The following is a 22146-nucleotide window of genomic DNA, read 5'->3' as shown; positions in this document are numbered from 1 at the left end:
TAAATAAATGCAAGGACTAAAATATCCATAATTTCCTCGATATTTTCGCGAAAATTTCTATTTTCGACATATGAATATATCCGTTACATATCAATTATTTTTCGATGGAAATTTTCGAAATTTCTCGATATTTTCTGATATATCCGGAAACTTTCGAAATTTCCCGATATTTTCATAATATCGCCACGTGTCAAGCCAACTTCAAATAAAATTAAAAATCACTGATTAAGAGAATCAAACATCTGATCCATCATTTTGCAAGCACAAAGTTATAGTCAACTCTACTACACCAACTTAATTTTATATATGACTCTTTTTATTATATATTGCATTACATGTCTCAACATTCATTTAAAATTAAAATAAAACCGAACTAGTTGTTTGAGGGAATCGAACTCCTTTGGTCTAGGAGAAAACAATGATGGACTTTACCCTTATGGGGAAAATTCAACATGTCTTATCCACCATATTTATTCTCTAATGAGATGCAATCAAGTGAAAACATATGTACACAATCTGATACACAATCTTCACAAATCTATGATTATGGTCAAAGTCGAGAAATATTTGATCCAAACGGGAACTACCAGTAGCACAACCCACAGTTAATCACTCATGACTCATATGGTTGGCATATAAGTCAATATATGCAAAATTAGAAATGGGAGGTATCATTTAATGACTATTCTTCACGATATACTAAGGATTTTACTCAAAAACATAATGAAAATAATGAAAATTTTGTATCTCATAGATCATTTATGTGGTTCTGAATCACTCATGTAATTTCATGTTTAATATATCATATGTAAATAAGCATGATGAACTAGTCTCCCTTTAAGTAAATATATATATATATATATATATATATTAAGTAGATTTTTAATAATGTTCGACGATTATTTCACCTCAAATTACTATAACTCACTATAAATTAATAGTTATATAATAATTTATTATGACATATAGTAGATAATTGATCAAATAAATATTTCTCAAAGTTTCATTCAAAATTTCCATGTTTTTATATAAATTTTCATCAATTTACTTAATTATTTTTTAAAAACGAAATTTTCCCGAAATTTCCATCGAAATTTCCAATTTTCGGATCATCGATATTTCCGTTCTCGCCGATATTTCATTTCTTGGGTAAATGTTATAATATGAATTATTAAAATCGATGACTTCAATTTAAAAATGCCCGGCGTGTAGTTAGTTGCACGTGCACACATGCCTTATAAATTGTCGGGATTTGATAACCTCTTACTATATAACCTTATATCCTGAATTCGTGAATTCATTCCACCTATGGTAATGCCACAAATGCTCAAGTCGAAGTTACTGACTAGGCCAATAAAGAGAGATTTTGATGCAAAATGAGCAATACATAATGGTTTACGGTGAAGGTAATGCAATGATGTGCTTCAACGCTAGTCCAGGAACAAAAGAGAACCCAAAAAATTATTGAACATTGTTAGGCTAGGATTAACTCCAATTCCAACAGATTTTCATTAAAATTTTGAAAAGTCTTGATAGCACACAACACTGTAGCAAACGCATTATTCCCAGCTTTTAGAGCATCCGCACCCATAAATTGCTTTTGCTCAAACAAATGGTAGGACCAGAAGCAAATTTTGCTTCAAGCAAATCGATTTCATATTTTGCTCAAGCAAATCGATTTTTTCACACACCCATTTACAATTTGCTTGAGCAATTAAATTTTGTCTTGTTGTGAAATAATTAATTTTTTTACCAGATATATTTACAACCAATAATAATGTGCCACGTGTCATTATCGACTCGATATTATTCAAAATTTCCGATAAGATTTTCGACTAATAGATAATTGACAGGTGTCACTGCCACGTGTCATTGTCGCTAAAATAATTGGAGCAGATTTCCGATAAGATTTTCGACTAGTAGAGAATTGACACGTGTCACTGTCAGCAAAATAATTGGACCAAATTTCTGATAAGATTTTCGACCAATTTGCTATAAAAACGTCTAATATCACTCATTATAACTCATCCTTCAATTTAAACACTTAGCAACATTTCCTTGTTCATCACTCTGATGAATCCTTTCAGCTTCCACAATTTTTTCAGGCGGAGACAACGTCAACAAGAAGAGGATGACGATATGGAGCAATCATTCGTGAATCAGGTGGTCATGGCGGAAGCACAACACGATGATGAATCAACACGACCAAGCGGTTCACGTCGCGGTAAAAAACCGAATAAGCCACGTCAAAGGCTATCTAGGGGACACAATCTCATGGAAGATTACTTCATCGAATAGAGATAGAGCTAATATACAACGGTTTCACGACCGTGTTGCCGCTCTCGAATCCGCTTACATCCATCGAGAGCTCCAGAAAGACTTGGTGAAACACATTTGGAGAGTGGAAACCGGTGAAATACTTTAAATATGTTTTATTGTGTGTTTTCATGATGTTTGTGTTTAATTATTAAGCTTGTGTTTAATTTCAGTATGTGTTTTAATTTAATGTGTATTTCAATTTCAACTTAATAAATAAATTGCATTTTATTTCTCGAAAAATTTAAATTACATAAAATGACGAGCCAAGCCCAGATTTATTCTTAGTACAATACTATAACTACTATGGAAAAAGCACGCGATTTGGGTGATAACAATCCGAATATGTTTCATCGGTAGGTTGATCTTGACTAGCTTCTCCTTCATTAAGGATTGCTAGTTTCCTCTTGGTAAAATACCTTTTTGAGATTGGGGTCATAACCTCCAAATCCATTGTCATGATCCTTGTGTCATTCTCTTGTTTCTTCAATCGTAACTCTTCTTCCGCCCTTGCTTCTTTTCGCTTTTGAATGTCTATGTACTCCGCATAATAATTAAGCTCACTTTCATTATGGGCTAGCCTCTTGGTATGCCATGATGCTTGGTCACTTGCAATGGTATGCAAAACCTCCACCCGTTGCTCAATAGGAGTCTTACCCATTGGTCTAGGTGGACTCGATGGAGCTGCCGTGTTGCTTTGAGGTGTCTCATTCAATTGGTCGTCATCCAAATTGATGGTTGGAGATGATTCAGTTGCGGAAGGAGTACCGTGGTAACTACTTGCATATGGAGATGGAGTAGTAGATAGCACCGCAACGAAAGATGGATGATCTTTAACCACTTCCCAACATTTAAAGTGTGTAAACTTTTTCTTCTTGGCATTATAGTAACATGATTGAGCTTGTCGTTCCTGATGTAAAAAACTTATATTAGGTATTTATTTAATTACATAATTTAAATAAATTAGATAAAACAAATAATGTAACAAATTAGATATATTAAAACAAATAATGTAAACAATGCTACATATTTAAACAAATTAAATAAAACAAATAATGTAAACAAAATTAGATATATTAAAATAATTAAATATGTAAACAATGCTACATATTTAAACAAATTAGATATAAATTACATAATTTAATTCATATAATCAAATAAAAATTATAATATATGATAACACAATGTACTTACTTCGTCTATTAGCGAAGTGCCGCTAGCTATACGTTGTCGTGATGCCGCCAAACATTCGCCCCATTTTTGCAAGAGTAGCTTGAACTTGTTGTAGTGAGAAGCGAGCGCGATTCGGGTCCTTGGCTCCTTCGGAGGTTTCTCACCCGGTGCTAGCACCCAATTTTGCATATAATCGCCATGAATTGTCTCCCACAATTTGTCCCTCTTTTGTTTGTTACCGTCATATTCATCAATGCTATGACGGACAAAAGAAATGCACATTTGTAAATCTTCGGAAGGAAGCCAATGGGTGCCCATTGTTTTGGAAAAAAATGCTAAACGAAAAGAGAGAGGAGATGGAGGAAGATGTGAAATTTGTTGTGCACAAATTGGTGTGAGTTCATAACAAATTGAAGTAGTATTTATAGGCAATTTTTTGGGAGAATTTTGAAATTTTGGGGATTTTTTTACAATTTTTTGGGTTTATTTCCGTTATGATCAAATAGTAGCCGTTGCCAATTAATTCTGGCCGTTGGATCGAAATTTCTGATTCAAAATGGAAGGCCCAGATCAATTGGACCGTTGGCCAATCAGCTTGACACGTGGCAGCCATTCATTGGCTCGCTGTTTTTTTTTTGGCGCGTGCGTTAACATAAAAAAAATTCGCCCGTGCCTGACGTCACCCACGGGCGGTGGGCTCCGCCAGGCGATCGAGCAAACGCCGGAGCAAAATTTGCTCAAACGATCGGACGAGCACCGCGGCTAGGTTGACTGGGCGAGCAGCTCGCCGCCTCCTGCTCGCCAGTGCGAGCCTCCCGTTCTCCTGCTCGAGCTCCTCCGGCTGGTCCCTCCTCCTGCTCGAGCACGCCGGCATATTTTCTCGCCGGTGCGGATGCTCTTATAGCTTGATTTTGAATCCTCACTCAACTTTTCTTACCGGAAACTAATCCCATAATCACAAAACCTAAACAGTTAATTAAAACTCTGCCGAATTGTAGAAAGCATTACTGGCACATGGCTCCTGGCCGGTATGCTATCAAAACGGCAGATATCCAGGTTCAAAGCTTGCAAGAAAAAAACATAGAACATAAAATGAGATAGTCGAAACCGCTGCATTATTAAGACATGTTGGAATTGAATCAGCTGCTTCTGTGCTTCCCTTATGCACATGAACGTGCACATTTCTTGATTCTTGCCAAGCAGTTGTCTTTTGGCCTAGGATGAGGCAAGTGCCTCATTGGGCACTTGGGATTAACTTGCTCCAGCCTGCATCACCAATTTAATTAGTATATAAGAAAAGATTACCAAGAGATAGTTCCAAGGTAACTCTTACTCGTAACAAGGAAGAAAGTGGTGAAATGGTTGCAAGGTGACTCTTACTCATAACCAAGAAGAAAGTGGTGAAGGAAAATAGCAATTTCCAGCTTAGCAAGATCATTTCCCGGGCACAGCCTGCTTCCAGCTCCGAAGGGAATAAAAGTTGCAGTTTTTGGTGTATAGTTCTATGCCAGCAAAAGCAGTTAAACATATGTATCAGGTATAAGACATCAATGACTGCACCATTGTCATAATCATCGCCTCATCGGTATTGAAATTGACTTACATCCCATCTAGACGGGTTAAATTCTCTTGGATTTGGATATATTTCGGGATCCCAGTGGATGCTCCTAAACCAGGGCAAAGCTTTCCAGCCCTTTGGAATGATATAACCTGAAAGTAATGCCAACAAGTTTTTTTGGTCAATTGTGCGAACAAGTTAAATGTAATGGTTTCATAGGAGTACCCCAAAATTTTGGTCAAAGTAGTACTTGAAAGGAAACAGAGAAAACAAAGAGAAATGGAAAAGGGAAATAGAATCTTGTATTAGAGTAATTGTCTTAGTTACAAATACAGTATAAAACCAGCTAGAGAACACTGATTGCGTACACATGGTACAGATCAATGGTCATTATGAGACACGAACTAATAGGAGTATTAGAAGTACTTGATAAACAAAACAAATCAATCTTCAAGTATGTGTACATGTGCCAACGGTGCCATGCATCTCAAGAGTCAAGACTCATGTGCAATAGAGGAGTATGCAAGAAAATTATCTTAACTTACCGTTTATGTTGACATCCATTTTTGCCTCTCGAAACACCACAAGTGAAAATGAATTAAACCGAAGAGTTTCATCGATCACCTATGAGGTTTGAAATGGTTAGTTGGTATCGCTTGGTCGAGGCTAAAAATAAATAAAAATGAAGTCACTTTAAAGCTACCTTAGAAAGATATTCCATTTCTCGATATTCTTCAAGTGTCATTCCCTTTTGTGTTGGTGGCCTCCTATTTAAAAGCTCTTCTTGCTCTACCTGCAGTTGTGAATATGAATTTCAGTTTGTTAGTTTTCAGACACAATTTGTTTTTTAAATAAAAAATAAAAAATGACCTAGAGTGACTTTCAAAAACTTCAATACCTTGGCTTTCTGGAACACTTCCGGGTGTTCTTGTAGAAGAACAGTCGCCCACATCATAGTATGGCCAGAGGACTCATGGCCAGCATTCAAGTACATTAGCATTATGTCAATGATTTCTTCATCGGTTAGTTTTCTTCCATCTTCATCTTCAACATCCAACAGAGCGTCCAACATATCTTTCTTCTTTCTGAGGAAATTGCCAGCCCTGTTTTGAGCTCTTCGCTCATCTACGATAGACTGAAAAATGGCAACAAGATTTCTCCGCGCCTACAGTTAAAATGAATCAATTGAAGTGTGTGCTGACACAAAAAATAATTTAACTCGTAATATAGTTGATTGCGTATAGATATATGTCACCTTAAGTGCCTTATGGTAAGCAAATCCCGGGATATTGATTGCCATGGCTCTAACTCCATGGTTGAGGTTTGTATATTCCTTCTCTAGAGCCTCCATCACAGACTCACTCTCTGTGCTAAGAAAGATGTACATGATAATTTTGAATGTAATTTTTCTGAGTTGAGTTAGAAATTCTATTTGTCCCATGGTGGCCAGTTTTTCCAAAGAAGTTATAACTATGTCCTCAATATATGGTATGAACATAGACAATGCATCATGACCATTGATCGGAGCTGCTGTCAATTTTCTCAGACGCTTGTGCTCTTCAAAAGATATGGAAACAAATGATTTCTTTCCCATAAGTTCAACGGTGGACACAGGCCAACCGGGCTGAAATGTATCGTCATCTGTCAAAACTCTTTTGCATGCTTCAGGCACCGTACAAATTATACTAGGACTCCCAAACATGAAAGCCTTGTACATTCCAATTTTTCCAAATCTGCATACATAGTTTGTTGTTAAGAGAATGTAAACAAACCATGGTTACCACGTACGATAAATTTCCAAGTTGTATGGAAATGGAGTTGTAGGTCCTGCTTAGATAATCTGTAGTTATAAGATTATTCAAAGCATCATCTATCTGATTTAGTTCGGTGTCTAAATGACTAAAAGTGAGGTAAACAAAGCAAAACAAATTCGATCCACTCCACACACACACACACACACACACACACACAAATGGAGTCAAGAGACATCATGAGGATGTCTTCTATATCATGAACATCATAACCCCTATATATATCAACAACATTAGCAAGTACTTGCATACAAATAATCTCTTACCCACATCTGTACATTAATGTTATAGATAATGCATGTAAAACTACTATTTCTGAAGTCTGTTATTAGCCCCCAAATTTCATTCAACCTTTTGAGTTGCTTCCCACAAGATTGGTTTCAATTTTGAAAAGTCCAGCTTTGCAAGGTAAGTCCAGCTTGAGAAACAGGCCGGTAATAACCGTTTGCAAATTTAAGTGACAAACAAGGATTTATGGAAGCTTTGTAAAGATTGGAATAACAAATTTTGTGTTGGAACTTGGACATATTGTGTGTGGCAGCTGTTCTTTACAAGTGCCAAGCATGCATAGATGTCACAGTGAAAATGACAAAAAAGGCAATTATGCTAGATATACCCAAAACCTAAAACACTGACTCGGCCAAACTTGTGTTTAGGCTGCACACAAGTGTCATCCATGCATATAACAGAAGGGCGGTTATGGTTAGGGAGAAATATGACTAGTGAAAATGATACAAAAGGCCATTTCTATACTCCAAAATTACCAAATGCCCTTCCTGGTTTGCATCAGTCACTGAACACATGACAGAAGAAAGAAAGAAGAGAGTAAACAAGAACAGGGTATCCAGTCACTACGTACTAGAGAGATGAAGGTGCTAAATTTACCTGGAAACGTAGGAGTCGATGAAGGTTTCAGGCTGAGAGGATTTATAGGCTTTGAGAAATGACCACATGTTGCCAATGAAAGGCAAGCCCAAGTCACCAGGAGGGAGACGGTGCCGCTTTTCCCCTAAAGGGGTTTCGTAAAGCCACCGGTTTACACTACTCAGAAGCCACTTCAGAGTCACAAAGACACCAAGAAAGGTAGTCGTGCCCAAAAGAACCATCCACATAGAACTCAACTCCTCCATTAATCCCACTCCCAAACTTATCACCACTTATGATTCTATGTCTTCGCTATGAGTAGAGAAGTCGGAATAGTATTGACCCCAAACGACCAAACTCTTCACGTACTTTATGATCACTCAACTGAAGAAAGAGCGAAAAGATAAGAGTCTCCAACAGAACCACGTACTGAGATATATACTACTTCAATGTGTTTGCACTTATATATATATATATATATATATATATATATATATATATATATAGTCAGTGAGAGAAGTTGGCTATTTTGGTCATGCATTTTTTATATTCTGGAAAGACTCTTTGTTGCAGGCAAAATGCTGGTTTATGGGTTGTACTTCTGACGACCTCATATATACGTGCTTCCCATGCATGTAAATGTAACGTCCTGTTTTTCTGTTCTTCTATATATGTTTTTATTTCCATACATTTTCACATCATTCGTGATTTTCAAAAAAGCCATAACTGACAACAAACTTGAGAACCATCCATACGTTATAATTAAGCAAGAAATTAGATAAGATCAATTAATGAATGTATAGTTTTTTTTTAATTTGAGAAAAGAAAATATATTATAAATAATTCAAAATTACAAATCAAATTGGTGATGGACATAAAATTTAGAGTTTACAATAGACAGGAAACCCAAATAAATTCAACTAACATATTCCAGAAGTATCGACACCTCTTTACGGCCAATCTATGTGAACGCTCCTAAACCAGGGCAAAGCTTTCCATCCCTTTGGAATGATATAACCTGAAATTAACGCCATCAAGTTAAGTTTTATGGTATATATTACTGGTGTGCCATGCAGCTCAGGAATCCAACTATCGAATATGCAAAGAGAAGTACGTATGAATTAAACCGCAAAGTTTCATCGATCACCTATGAGTTTAAATGGTTAGTAGGTATCATCGCTTGGTCGAGGCTAAAATAAATAAAAATGAAGTCACTTTACAGCTACCTTAGAAAGATATTCCATTTCTCGATATTCTTAAAGTGTCATTCCCTTTTGTGTTGGTGGCCTCCTCTTTAAAACCTCTTCCTCCTCCGCCTGCAGTTGTGAATATGAATTTCAATCTGTTTGTTTTCAGAGAGGAATTAAGAAAGAAAAAAAAATTGACCTAGGGTGACTTTGCAAAACTTCCGTACCTTTGCTTTCTGGAACACTTCCGAGTGTTCTTGTAGAAGAACAGTCGCCCACATCATGTTATGGCCAGAGGTGTAATAACCCGAACTTTTAGAAACTAAATGTCGAGTATTTTCAAAGTGTTAAACTTGTGAAATTAATTCAAGATGACAATTGGAGGTTTGCGACATTTCGAAACGAAAACGGAAACGTTCTCGGATCGTTTAATTAGAAAACGTAACGTTACCGCAACGTATAGATCGACTTTTATTCCGTCACTCGGTTGCGAAAACTTCCTTCACGAAAGTCGTAGAACTCATCGATACGAGTTCGTGGACATGTCACGCGTTCGAATCGGACGTCAGACGCGAAAGTTATTAACGTCGGAAGTTCGTTTCCGATTTTGGAAATAGTATAAAAAGAAGGAAAGGAGATTAGAAACCAGAAAAATCAGTTTTTTCCAAAATCCGCTCGGTTACTGTTCACCCGAGTTCGGGTGCTGTTCACCCGACCCAAAAACCTTCTCCGGCCGATTTCTCCACCATCCGACGTCGCCTCGTGTCGTGCCACCTATCAAACTGACGGGCTCGACGAGCTCCATCTTTTGGGCTACGCCTTGCACTCCGGCGACAACCACACACGGTGTAGCAACCGCCGGAAGTTACTACTGTGGCGGCGCCGCCTCCTCCGGCCACCATGACTCGAGATTCTTGGGGGGTTTTGCTTGTCTCAGTCCCAACAACATTCCCACAAAAGGAATCGACCCAAATCGAAGTGTAAGTACCCGAATCAAAATTTCAATTTCTAGGGTTTGTGAATAGTGCCGAATTTATGTTCTTCATTGTTTGGACTGTTTAGGCTCGGATTTAGACCTTGGTGTCAACTAGGAAGTTGTTGGAAATGTTGTTTAGGTTGTGGTGGTAAAATTTGGTGATGATTGGTGGCGGTCAGTGAACAGTAACGCCGAATGAATAGTAACTGTGAATAGTAACTCCGCATGAATATTGACCTATAAGAGTACTTTGAATAGTGATATGTAACAGTAACTGTGAATAGTGACCTGTAACAGTAAATGTGCACAGTGGCATGGTAAAACAGTATTATGAACAGTGTTTTGGTAAAACAGTAACTGTGAACAGTGGTTTAGTAAAAACAGTGATTAGTACATGAACAGTGTTCCGTGAACAATGTTTTATGAACAACATTTAGCTGTGCTAAACTCGTCACCTGATATTTTAAGTATCATTTTCTAAGCATTTATCGTGCTATTAGGTGACTGATGAAACGAGTGAGGAAATTACTTTCAGGGTCGTGGAAGTTGCACGCAGGAAAGAAGGTGAGTAAAATCTCACATATTTACGAATCTACCCTTGCGGAGATTCAAGATTTTACAAGAATTTTTAATATTGAATTACGACATGTATACGATATAGTGAATTACATATATATATATTGTATAAATGGTAATAAGTACATATATATATAGTTTGCTATATTATATACTGTTATAAATTCATTAGAATTGGTCATTTCGATGACGAGACTTAAATATTGAGCATGTGATTTAATTTGTACAATATGAGGTGTGATTATTGTACGTGGTTTTAACATGGTGTTTGTTAAAACGTTTTGTCTTCGGACGAGTTTTGTTTTCGAATGAGTTTTGTCTTCGGACGAGTTTTTGTCTTCGGACGTGTTTATGAAATATGACATGTATATGATATAATGGATTATATATATTGTATAAATGGTAAATATGTACATATATATATAGTTTGCTATATAATATACTGTTATGATTTTATCGTGATTTATGTCATTTTGATGACGAGATTTATATATCGAGCATGTGATTTTGATTTGTACAATATGATGTGAGATTATTGTACGTGATTTTAACATGGAGATTGTTAAAATGTTGATTTGTCTTCGGACTTGATTTTTGGTACAATATGATGTGAGATTATTGTACGTGATTTTAACATTGAGATTGTTAAAATGTTGATTTGTCTTCGGACTTGATTTGGTACAATATGATGTGAGATTATTGTACGTGTTTGGCAAGTCGGAACCTAACCTTTGGCCGGGCGAAAGTTACGATACAGTTAGAGCTCTAGTCTGTCTGCCAGAGTCCTGCATGTGAGGTAACAGGTGGTTATCTGCTCATGAGTACTCATATTTTTGGATATTGGGTAGCGGGTGGTTGCCCAATATAGGCGGTGTATTACGAGAGGGGTAACAGATGTGTACCAGCGTTCTTGGTACCCGTATTATAAATGCATTTGGGTAACCAGAAGGGTTACCTAATTTCTCATGAGAGTTTTCATTTCATATTTCTTTGGGACAACCAGATGGGCCGTCCATTGACTCATGAGTGCATTTATATTTGCTTGATTTCTAGATTTTTCGTATATATATTGATATGCGTGCTATTTTCATTTTTACTCATACGAGCTGTAAAGCTTACTGGGTTTGTGTTTATAATCCCGGTGCACCAATTCGATGGTGTAGTGGATAACTCCGCAGGTGTGGATTAGTGGGAATTGACGTACCGCTCAGTGGACTTGAAGTTATTTATCTCCAGCTGGTGTGAGGATTTTGTGTGACTATCTTGTGAGTTTGTTGTGAGGATTACGCAATTCCATTTGTTATAATATTGAATTATAATTTGGGTTGTAATAATCGGTTTGACTGAGTTGTATTTTGAACTCAGACATGATCCGCTGTGGCATTTTAAATGATTTTGATTTCATTGAAATTGTTTAGTGTTTAACGACTTTGAAATTTTGAGTTTTTAAACTCGAAATTTTAAGGTCGTTACAAGAGGACTCATGACCAGCATTCTCATGACCAGCCTTCAAGTACATTATGTCAATGATTTCTTCATCGGTAAGTTTCGTTCCATCTTCATCTTCAACAGCCAGCAGAGCGTCCATCATATCTCTCCTCTTTCTGAGGAAATTACCGGCTTTCTTTTGAGCTCTGCGCTCATCTTCAATAGATTGAAAAATGGCAACTAGTTTTCTCCGAGCCTATAATTGAAATGAATCAGTTAGTACAGACAAAATAAAACAATTTAATCATAGACTTTATCTTAATTGCATGTCACCTTAAGTGCCTTGTGGTAAGCAAATCCTGGGATATTGATTGCCATGGCTCTAACTCCATAGTTGAGGTTTGCATATTCCTTCTCCAGAGCCTCCAACACAGACTCACTCTCTGAGCTGAGGAAAATGTAGATAATAATTTTGAAAGTCATCTTTCTGAGCTGAGTTAAAAACTCCCATGGTTGCCCACTTTTCCAAATAAGACGTAACTATGCCCTCAATATTTGGTATGTACATAGACAATGCTTCATGATCATTGATAGGAGCTGCTGTTAATTTTCTCAGACGCTTGTGTTCTTCAAAAGGTATGGAAACAAATGATTTCTTTCCCATAAGTTCAACAGTAGACACAGGCCAGCCTGGCTCAAATGCATCATCATCTGTCAAAACTCTTTTACATGCTTCAGGCACCGTACAAATTATACTGGGACTCCCAAACATAAAAGCCTTGTACACTCCAATTTTTCCATATCTGCAGTATCCAGTGATGTGAATTAGATTAAAATGAACCAATACAGCAATCTACCTTTTAACATGAAAATTCACATATCGACTGCAAGTGACTAAAGAAGTGGGGGATAAAGAAAGCAGGAGGTGATATGATTTCCTCAACTATATAGACATCTCCTCTTATAAATCACCCAGTTTCTCCCAAACAGATGTGTACTGTCTAGCTTTTTCTATACAATATTCGTTTTTGCATGTTCATAGTAAAACAGATGAAAATGAAGGTACTGCTACAATTAACTGCATGGTGTGCTATTAAAGTGGTGATTTAGCAAAAAAAATGTTCAAAATTGTATTCCTCGGTAAAAACAAAAACTTAAATACTTAATTCCCAAGGTTGCAACCTGACTTTAATTTCCCCTATCCTGAAATTTTTATGGTTCAAGTGTTAAGTTTTTGATAATCTCATGAACATGATGTGTAATGACCCGATTTTTCGGGATCAATTTATTTGATTTTGTAGGAATTGATAAACTTTGTACTAATATTAAAACGCGTTTGTTTCATTTTGCGACGTTGAAAAAATCGAACACGGAAACGTTATCGGAACTTTTAATTAGAAAACATTACGTTTCCGCGACGCGAGAATTGACTTTTACTCCGTCGCTCGTTTGAGAAAACTTCCTTCACGAACGTCGTAGAACTCGTCGATGCGAGTTTGTGGACATGTCACGCGTTTTAATCGGACGTCGTATGTGAAAATTATTAACGATGAAAGTAGTTTCTGATTTTGGAAATGGGTATAAAAGGGAATTTAATGGAGCTAGAGTTTCCATTTTCGGAAACCCTCACCCCGCCTCCCTCTCCCCTTTCTCTCTCTCTCTTCCCGATCTCTCTCACTCTCTCCCTCAGAAAATCGTCCGCCGCGATCTGTCAGCTTCGGCCTCGGTGGCTCTCACAACCGGTCTCTAGGCCATCGCGAGCTCGACTCCTCCCTCTTCTGGGCAAGACGCGACTTCTTTCACCACCGAGAAGCCACACCGATCTCCTGCGTTTCCTGCAACAAACCCACCGCCGTCCAATCTCACCTCTGACGAAGCTAGGGCTCAAGGCAGGTGCTCCTCCACCACTCTTCACCCTCGGTGCCACCTACGATCGGAGGGGGAACTCGAGACCGCGCCACTCCTCACCATGAATCGAGCACGGTCGGTCCTAGCTCTCCGACGAGCTCCGGTGCTTCCAAGGCAGGATTTAGGTGAGGATTTGATTAAATTGATTGTTGTGATTGTTGTTTGTAAAATTGTGGTTGAAATTGGAGTGATTTTGGGGAAGATCGGAGGAGGATTGGAGGAGGGAGGTATCGCCGCCTAGGGCGGCGCGTGAGGGCGATTGGGGTGGTTATGAGGCGTCCTGAGGCAGTAGGAGGGTAGAGGAAGAAGACATGAAGAGTTTTGCGGCGGTGGTTGCGAGCTACACGTCGGTTTTAGAGTCGGCGCATGTACCCCACGCGCCGCCACGTGTGGGGCGCGTGAATAGTGTTTTCGAAACAATAATTTTGTCAAATTTATTTTTACGTGCGGTGAATGTAAAAAGCAATTTACGTACAATAAATGTAAATTTATTTTACGTACGGTAAATGTAAATTACGTACAGTAATTGTAAAAGTAATTTCAGAAAGGTAAATCGGTAATTATTATTATTTACTGAGACAGTATTTATAATTGAATAGTACATGGAGGTACATAAATACATAAATACTATGTACTCGTACAGAAATACGTAAATAGTATATACTCATATAAAAATACGTATTTAATATGTATTTGTATAGTAATACGTGAATAGTAATATGTGAACAGTAAATTCGTAAAAACCAGAAATTGCTTAACAGTAAAATATTATTACTGTTTCGGCATTTAAGGTTTTACGTAACGATTCTAAATTCACTTCTTATCTATTCTAGGTGATCGATACTTCAAGTAAAGGATTCACATTTGGAATCGTGGAAATTACGCTCATGATTATAAGGTGAGTAAAATCTCACAGTGACGAATCTACACTTGTGGAGATTCAGGAATATGCTAAATTTTGAAGAAGGAACTATGATATGTATATGATATAGTGGATTGTGTATGTGTATAAATGGTAAAATAGGTACATATATATGGTTTGCTATATTATATACTGTCGTAATTTCCGTTGCAAATAAGTTCATTTATTGTTGAGATTTATTTTTATTGAGCATGTTGATTCGATTGTACAATATCACGTGATGTTTATTGTACGTGGTTTTAACATTTAGTTTTGTTAAAACGTTTTATGTCTTCGGACGTGTTGGCATGTCGGAACTTAGCCTTGGCCGGGCGACAGTTACGATACAGTTAGAGCTCTAGTCTGTCTGCCGGGGTACTGCATAAGAGATAACAGATGGGTTATCGGCTTATGAGTACCCATATTTTGGATATTGGGTAGCAGGTGGTTGCCCAATGTCGGCGGCGTACTAACATGAGGGGTAACAGAGGTGTACCTGAGTCTCATGAGTACCCGTATTATAATAGCATTTGGGTAAACAGAGGGGTTGCCCAATTCCTCATGAGCACATATATTTTCATATTATTAGAGAACCAGATGGGCCATCTAATGACTCATGAGTGCATTTATGATTGATGTTTTGTGGATTTTCGTATATATTTTATGCGAGTTGTATTGTTGTTTTACTCATACGAGCTGCAAAGCTTACCGGGTTTGTGTTTACAATCCCGGTGCACCTATTCGATGGTGTAGAAGATTATTCCGCAGGTGTGGATTAGCGAAAATCGACGGACAACTCTGAAGACTTGAAGTTGTTTTATTCTATCTTGTGGTGAGGATTTGTGAGGATTTTTACATTTCCATTTGATATAATGTTGAATTATAAATTTGGTTTGTAATAATCGATTTGACTGAGTTGTACTTTGAACTCAATAATGATCCGCTGTGACATTAAAATGATTTCAATTTATTGAGATTGTTTTAGAATTTTTCATGACTTCGAAATTTGAGTTTCATACTCGAAATTTTGGAGTCGTGACATGATGAAAGTTACAAAACGAAGAAGAAGCAAGGGAACAAAGAACAGAAGAAGAACTAGTATTGATATTTTTTATAAAATGATTTTCGGCTACATTTATTCTAGTGAGTATATCTACATATACTACTTAGTTGTTGGGCTAATATGAATTGGGCCAATATATCTTGACATCAAGCAGATGGAGTTTAAAAAAAGTGTCCTTGATGCAGTTCATATAATGCAAGAGAGGATATGGATATCAATAATTGGAATTAGAATCCTCAAGGAAATAATTAATGAACGTGACGTTCAAAATAAAAACTATGGCCAACACTATTGAATTGTTCCCATGCACAGGACAAAACAGAAGTTTTAATTACACAATTAGACTCCAATTTACAAGAAAAAGAAATCCCAATATCCTTTCTTTAAAAAAAAGGTAATGCTATTATCGAAAAAACATAATAGAAAAAATTCAGCTGAGAGTGGTCATTATAGAATGGTAATATAACTGGAAACCACCACGTGGATGATAGTACTGTTTCTCCCCCAACTTGGTTTCATAGAGCCTCCAATTTGTATTCTCCAGGATCCTTTTCAAGGCCAGCAAAACACCCACAAAGCTAGCAGTGCCCAAAATTACAGTCCACATAGAACCCAAGTTGCCCAACCCTAACCCCACTAGTCCCAAAAGCACCATGATTGTGATTTGTGATCAGAATATTGAAGAGTGAAGACGGTTAGCAGCTCAGACACATATGTCTGGTTCCATCAGCTTGCCACTTATATATACACCTACACATGTTTCTACAGACATGAAGAGATACATAATGAAATTACTACAAAATTGGTAATAAATAAAAAAAAAATTAAGACTCTAATTTGTCATACCAGATTAGAAACATGACATTAATACCTTGGAATTTTTGTGTGTTCAACATTAACGTGCAGAAGGAAAGTAGACAGGGGTGTGTACCATCTAGCATTATTATGACAGAGCCATAAGCTGGGATTAATACATTGAATGTTAACGTTCTAGTCAGTATCTATTCACATTTATCTGGTTTTGCCCTGTCAAGCTGAAGCAGTTCTATGAATTTGATCTCATATGTATCTGAATTTGCCCTGTCAAGAAGGAAGATAAAAGTTTACAAGGAAGAGGAGAATCTCCAACTCATTCTGAGGGAAAACGATGATGAAGAGGTCTTTTGGATGGTGACACTATTCAGACCATGCAAATCGTATATTTGAAAAAAATAACATAGGGTTCTCATACCAAAGTCAATTTCTACACAATCATAAAATAATCACCTAAGATTTCAAAATTAAAAAATAATCACTTTGTTAATTCTATTATACCGTTGCCACTGGAGTTAGCAACAATTACAGATTGCCACTGTCTAATTTTCCCCTCTCTCAACAAGTCTGAGATTTCTCTCAATCTACTCTCTCTCTCTCTCTCTCTACCCGTGCTGCGTCGACGACCTCACCGCAAAAGCCTAAACGCCGACGTTGTCATCCACAACAAGTTCCTGACACTAATTAACGAAGCTCATTCCTTCGAAAGAGGCCACTGACTCGGACGAAATCGCGGCTTCTGCATTTTCTCCAATCTCGTCGTCCTAGATACATTCTTTAACAACCTCGTATGGCTTCTCTTTGATCGATCTGATTCGTTAAGGAATCAATCGTTGACTTGCCGGAATTGATGGCTCCATGCACCGCCAAGAGATCACATTCCCGACATGTTTCGCTGGAGAGCCACCGACGCGCCGACCTCGATTGAAGCTGGGAAACTTCACTACCGTCCCTATCTTGAGCTTGGACCCGATCTCAGCGAGATCGACAGTTTGTAGGTATGCAACACCGACTCAGACTTGGTTTCTAGGGTGATCATCATATCTCCAAATCTTTCTCCATCACATTAATCGACTCGTGGATATTCAATTCCAGAGCTCCATTAATGTTACGCGTTCAATTTTCCGAGAGCAAAGGGCAATAGTAGATGTATAGAAAAATGAGTCATAAGGTTCATGGACAAGGTAGTTGTGTACCTAAGAAGTTCAAAATTTCCAAAGTATTTTGGGTTTTCCATGTGCTGGCTCGAAATTGGTAGGGCTTGCATTGGATAAGCTCGTTTGAGAAGCCAAAATCGCACAAAATTAATGTTGTTATTGGAGGAGTTACAATATCAGTCACAACTACCGTCACACCATTAGTCACACACTCACACTACTAGTCACCATATTACTCACACATAGAGACATAGTTACATTAGTAGTCACACTGTAATTGCCAATGTGACAATTGGTGTGACTAGCAATGTGACTACTTGTTTTACTTGCAGCGTAAGTGTGTAATTGCAGGGCTCGCCGGAAAAAACCTAATAAAGTCTGAGAAGATGGTGAATGGGTGTCCAAAGTAGTTTTATGGGTTCTCGATCAGAAAATTTATTCTTTTATTCAGCTTCAGTTTTCTGAATTCTTAATGTGACATCTAATGGCGCGACTACCGATGTAGTTATTGGTGTGACTACCAATGTGACACATGGTGTGACTCCTAGTGTGGTTATTGGTGTGACTATTAGTGTGACACATGGTGTGACTTCTAGTGTGGCTACTGGTTGGGGTAGGCACGGGACGGGATGGGACGTGACGAGAGTTTTTCAGAATGCATCCCACTCGGGATTAATCCTGGTTAGGACGGGACGGGACGAATCTCACATTCCTATGAAGTTAAATAAAAACCTATATTTTTACTTTTTCATTAACAAAGTAACATTCAATAATGAAATTTTAACAAAAAAAATGCATATTATGTTCAAAATATTATAATTTACCATTATTATTTGAGTTGATATAATTTTGGAGTTATTAAGAACATAAAATTAGTTTAATTTTGATACAAATATATAAGAATTTTTAAGTTTTCATTAAAGGTGGGACGGGACGGGACGAAGCGGGATATAAATTATTCGTCCCACATCTCATCCCACTATTATGAAACGGGACGTGATCGGGACGTGACATACGTTTTCAGACCTCTATCAGGTCCCGTCCCTATGAATTTTGGGACGAGATCGGGATTTTCGTTTTTTATGCCCACCCCTAGGTGACAATATCAATGTCGATATTTAGATCATATTAGTTTATTTGAGATATTCAAAATCACATAACAACTTACAAAGGTTCGTTATTTCTAATCATTCTCTTATTCTTCTTCTTCTTTTTCACATTTTCTTCTTATGACAACATTGTCACAAAAAACAGTCACAAGTGCAGTCACAAGTTCAGTCACACTACCAGATTCAATGACAGTCACAATGTCGATATTGTAGCTACTAATATGACACCTAGTTTGACTGGTGATGTGACTACAAGTGTAACATACAAAGATAAATTTCTAAATCTGTGAAATTATGTTAAAATTCAAAAAGAGATCGGTATAAATGTGTTCAAACTCCAGAGAATAGCTAGAATTATGGAGTCTTGGGCTCCGGTTTCACCGGAAAAGCTTGGAACACCGCCATGGACGACGACAGTCTCTTGCGAGGGTTTTTTTCCTTATACGGTGGTCAATTCGAAGTGGGTATGATATCAAATGAAAGAGGGAAAAAAAATCTTTCTAACAGTACCAACCACGCTCAAATCCATCGCTGCACGGAAAAGTTATAGCTGGAATTAGAAGAACAAAAGAAAAAAAGGAAGAGAAAGAAGGTGAAAAAGGGTAAAACATTAATAAAAAATTATAAAAAGTGACTATTTTCTAATTTTGTTTAAGGGTTTCTTTAAAAAAACTCCATTTTGACCTATGAAATTAGAAAATAGTCAAGTGAGTTTTCAAATTAGAATTTAGTCACACAATTAAAAATCTTATACCGTTGCCCTTGTTTTTCATAAAAATTATAAAAGTAGCCACCCACTCACCTTCGTCTTTTTCTCTCTCAGCAGAGCTGATTTGCAACCATGCACTGCCCATGGTCAGGAAGGAGGACGACGAAGATTAGGGCTTCACGACGGAGATCAGCTCCATGGAGGAGCAAGTGGTGCGCAAATAGGTTGTCGGCGTCAGAGGAGCCTTGTGATCTCATAATAGGCCGTCAGCGTCGGAGGGCCTAGAGGATTTTCTAGGATTTCGCGCCTAGGAACTGCGTTATCGTCATTGCCGCTGTTGACGAAGTTTGTGATCGGAGAAGATGAGGATGAAGATGGATTGGATCCCATGAGAAATGCCTAGATCTGAGCAGATGATGGTGAAGGCTGCCCATAGAAATCAATTTGGGTAGTCTTTTTTCTTGAAGATGGCGAGTTGGTGGCAGTAATGGAGGTCGGCCAGATGTGTTGGACATAGGTGCCCATATCATTTTTCTGGTTGCCCAAAAGATTTTTTTAAAGAAAATTGATGTCACACTAGCTGTCACATTACCTATCACACTACCTGTCACAACAAAAATTTAGTGTGACTGGTAGTGTGATAACTAGTGTGGTTGGGGTGTAACATCACATTAATATCGATATTTGAATCGTATGAGTTGATTCAAGAAGTTCAAGATCACATAATTGTAAACAAATGTACGTTAATTCTAGTCATTCTTCTTCTTCGTTTTCTTCTTTTTCATCTTTTCACAACATAGTCACATAAAACAGTGTGACAACGGCTGTGACAGGTGGTGTGAAAGAAAGTGTGACAGTGACAGTGACAGTGATTGTGATAGGTAGTGGGACAGTGGTTGTGACATGTATATAGTGTGATAGGGGTTGTGACAGGGGTTCTGAGTTGTGATAGGTGTTGTGACATATAGTGTGATATTGGTTGTGACATGTAGTGTGACAGGAGTTGCGACAGGGGGTGTGATAATGGTTGTGACAGGTAGTGTGATAGAAGTTGTGACGGGGGTTGTGACATGTAGTGTGACAAAGGTTCTGACAGGTGTTGTGATAGGTAGTGTGACAGGGGTTGTGACACGAGCAATGTGTGTGATAGTGGTTGTGACAGGGGTAATGTGTGTGACAATGGTTGTGACAGGTAGTGTGACAGAGGTTGTAACAGTGGGTGTGACAGTTAGTGTAAATAGATAGTGTGACAGCTTTTGTGACAGTGGGTGTGATAGCGATTGTGAAAGTAGGTGTGACAGTTAGTGTAAGAGGTAATGTGACAGTGTCTGTGACAGTGGTTGTGACAGTAGGTGTGACATGCCGAGAGGAAATGTGGAAATATGCGAAATTTTGTTAAAATTCAAATAAGATTGGTATAAGTAGGCTTAGAATGAAAATAATAGCTAGAATTAGGGAACCTTGAGCTTCGGTTTCGCCAAAATTTCTTGGAGCACCGCCATCGATGGCAGCACCCCTTTGCGATGGTTTTTGCGCCTTGTACGGTTGGTCGACACGGAGTGGGAAATATATCAAATGAAATAGGGGAGCAAGATCATTCTAACGGTACCAATTTCGTTAAAATCTATCGCCGGACAAGAAAGTTATGGCCGAAATTAGAAAAAAGAATGAAAAAAGGAGTGAGAAATGGAAAAACAGTCCAGAAATATTTTGTTTCTAATTTTGTTGACTTTTTCTAATTTTCACTTAAATGTAATGATATTTTTATAATTAATTCATAAGTAGTGACATTTTTCTAATATAAGTTGAGAGATGATATATTTTTATAATTTTCCCTTTGTTTAAAGCTTGTTGACATTTTTCTAATTTCTATTTAAATAAGATGACCATGTTATAATTAGATTTTTTTCATTGATTTTTTTAATTTAAAATTGGATTTGGTAACACTACTTTGCCCAATAAAAATAAGGGAAAGAAATAAGACTTATAACCGAAAAATGAAAAAGAAAAAAAAATCTTGTTCTCAAGATCTCCAAAAACATTTGGGGAAAAAAAGAGTGATGAGGGGAGACTTCAAATTCCACATCTTCTATTAGAATCTCCCAAATTTGTTTTTATCTTTTATTTTAGGCTTCATTTTACTATTATTATTGTTTTCTAAAAGGGGCTCCATTTATTATAATACTATGGAAAATATCATTTTGCAATGGGGAGGAAGGACATAAAGCCTGAATATCAGACTACATTAGAAAAGGTACGGTGACTGATATCTTCGACTCCTCGTAGAGAATATCCTGATAATAGCAGGACTCTACACTAACCACATACCATCAAGACTTCCAAACATAGCAAATTTTTGAGACAAATGATGATTAAGTCCGTGGCAAATTTGTTACTTAACTTACCCACAAATGGAGACAAATACCATCCCATGTCTCAATTTTAGGACGACAAACACTCATATGTCTTTACTGAGCAAATATGCCACATAAAAACATGTCGTCCCCATTGAATCTGTACCCTTTAGCCGTTTCGCTAGTAGTGAAACAACAACACAATTTGCTTTTCTATCGATGTATGTGCTGAATTTAAAAAGA

General features: G+C 37.5%; 1 protein-coding gene and 1 pseudogene across 1 annotated transcript; both read right to left on the bottom strand.

The window, feature by feature from the left end:
* Positions 1-4649: 4649 nt before the first annotated feature.
* Positions 4650-8475, bottom strand: LOC126803528 (ent-kaurenoic acid oxidase 1-like). Its single transcript, XM_050531319.1, has 9 exons — positions 8454-8475; positions 7744-8014; positions 6303-6780; positions 5946-6212; positions 5751-5840; positions 5593-5671; positions 5093-5199; positions 4870-4991; positions 4650-4755 (listed from the first exon to the last, which is right to left on the bottom strand). The coding sequence occupies exons 1-9, from the start codon at positions 8473-8475 to the stop codon at positions 4650-4652; spliced, it is 1542 nt and encodes a 513-aa protein (XP_050387276.1).
* A 197-nt stretch (positions 8476-8672) lies between these two features.
* On the bottom strand, positions 8673-16416 carry LOC126803527 (ent-kaurenoic acid oxidase 1-like; annotated as a pseudogene).
* Between the last annotated feature and the right edge of the window lie 5730 nt (positions 16417-22146).

Source organism: Argentina anserina, chromosome 7 (assembly GCF_933775445.1).
Source record: "Argentina anserina chromosome 7, drPotAnse1.1, whole genome shotgun sequence".
Taxonomy (NCBI): domain Eukaryota; kingdom Viridiplantae; phylum Streptophyta; class Magnoliopsida; order Rosales; family Rosaceae; genus Argentina; species Argentina anserina.
This window is presented reverse-complemented; position numbering and strand designations above follow the sequence as displayed.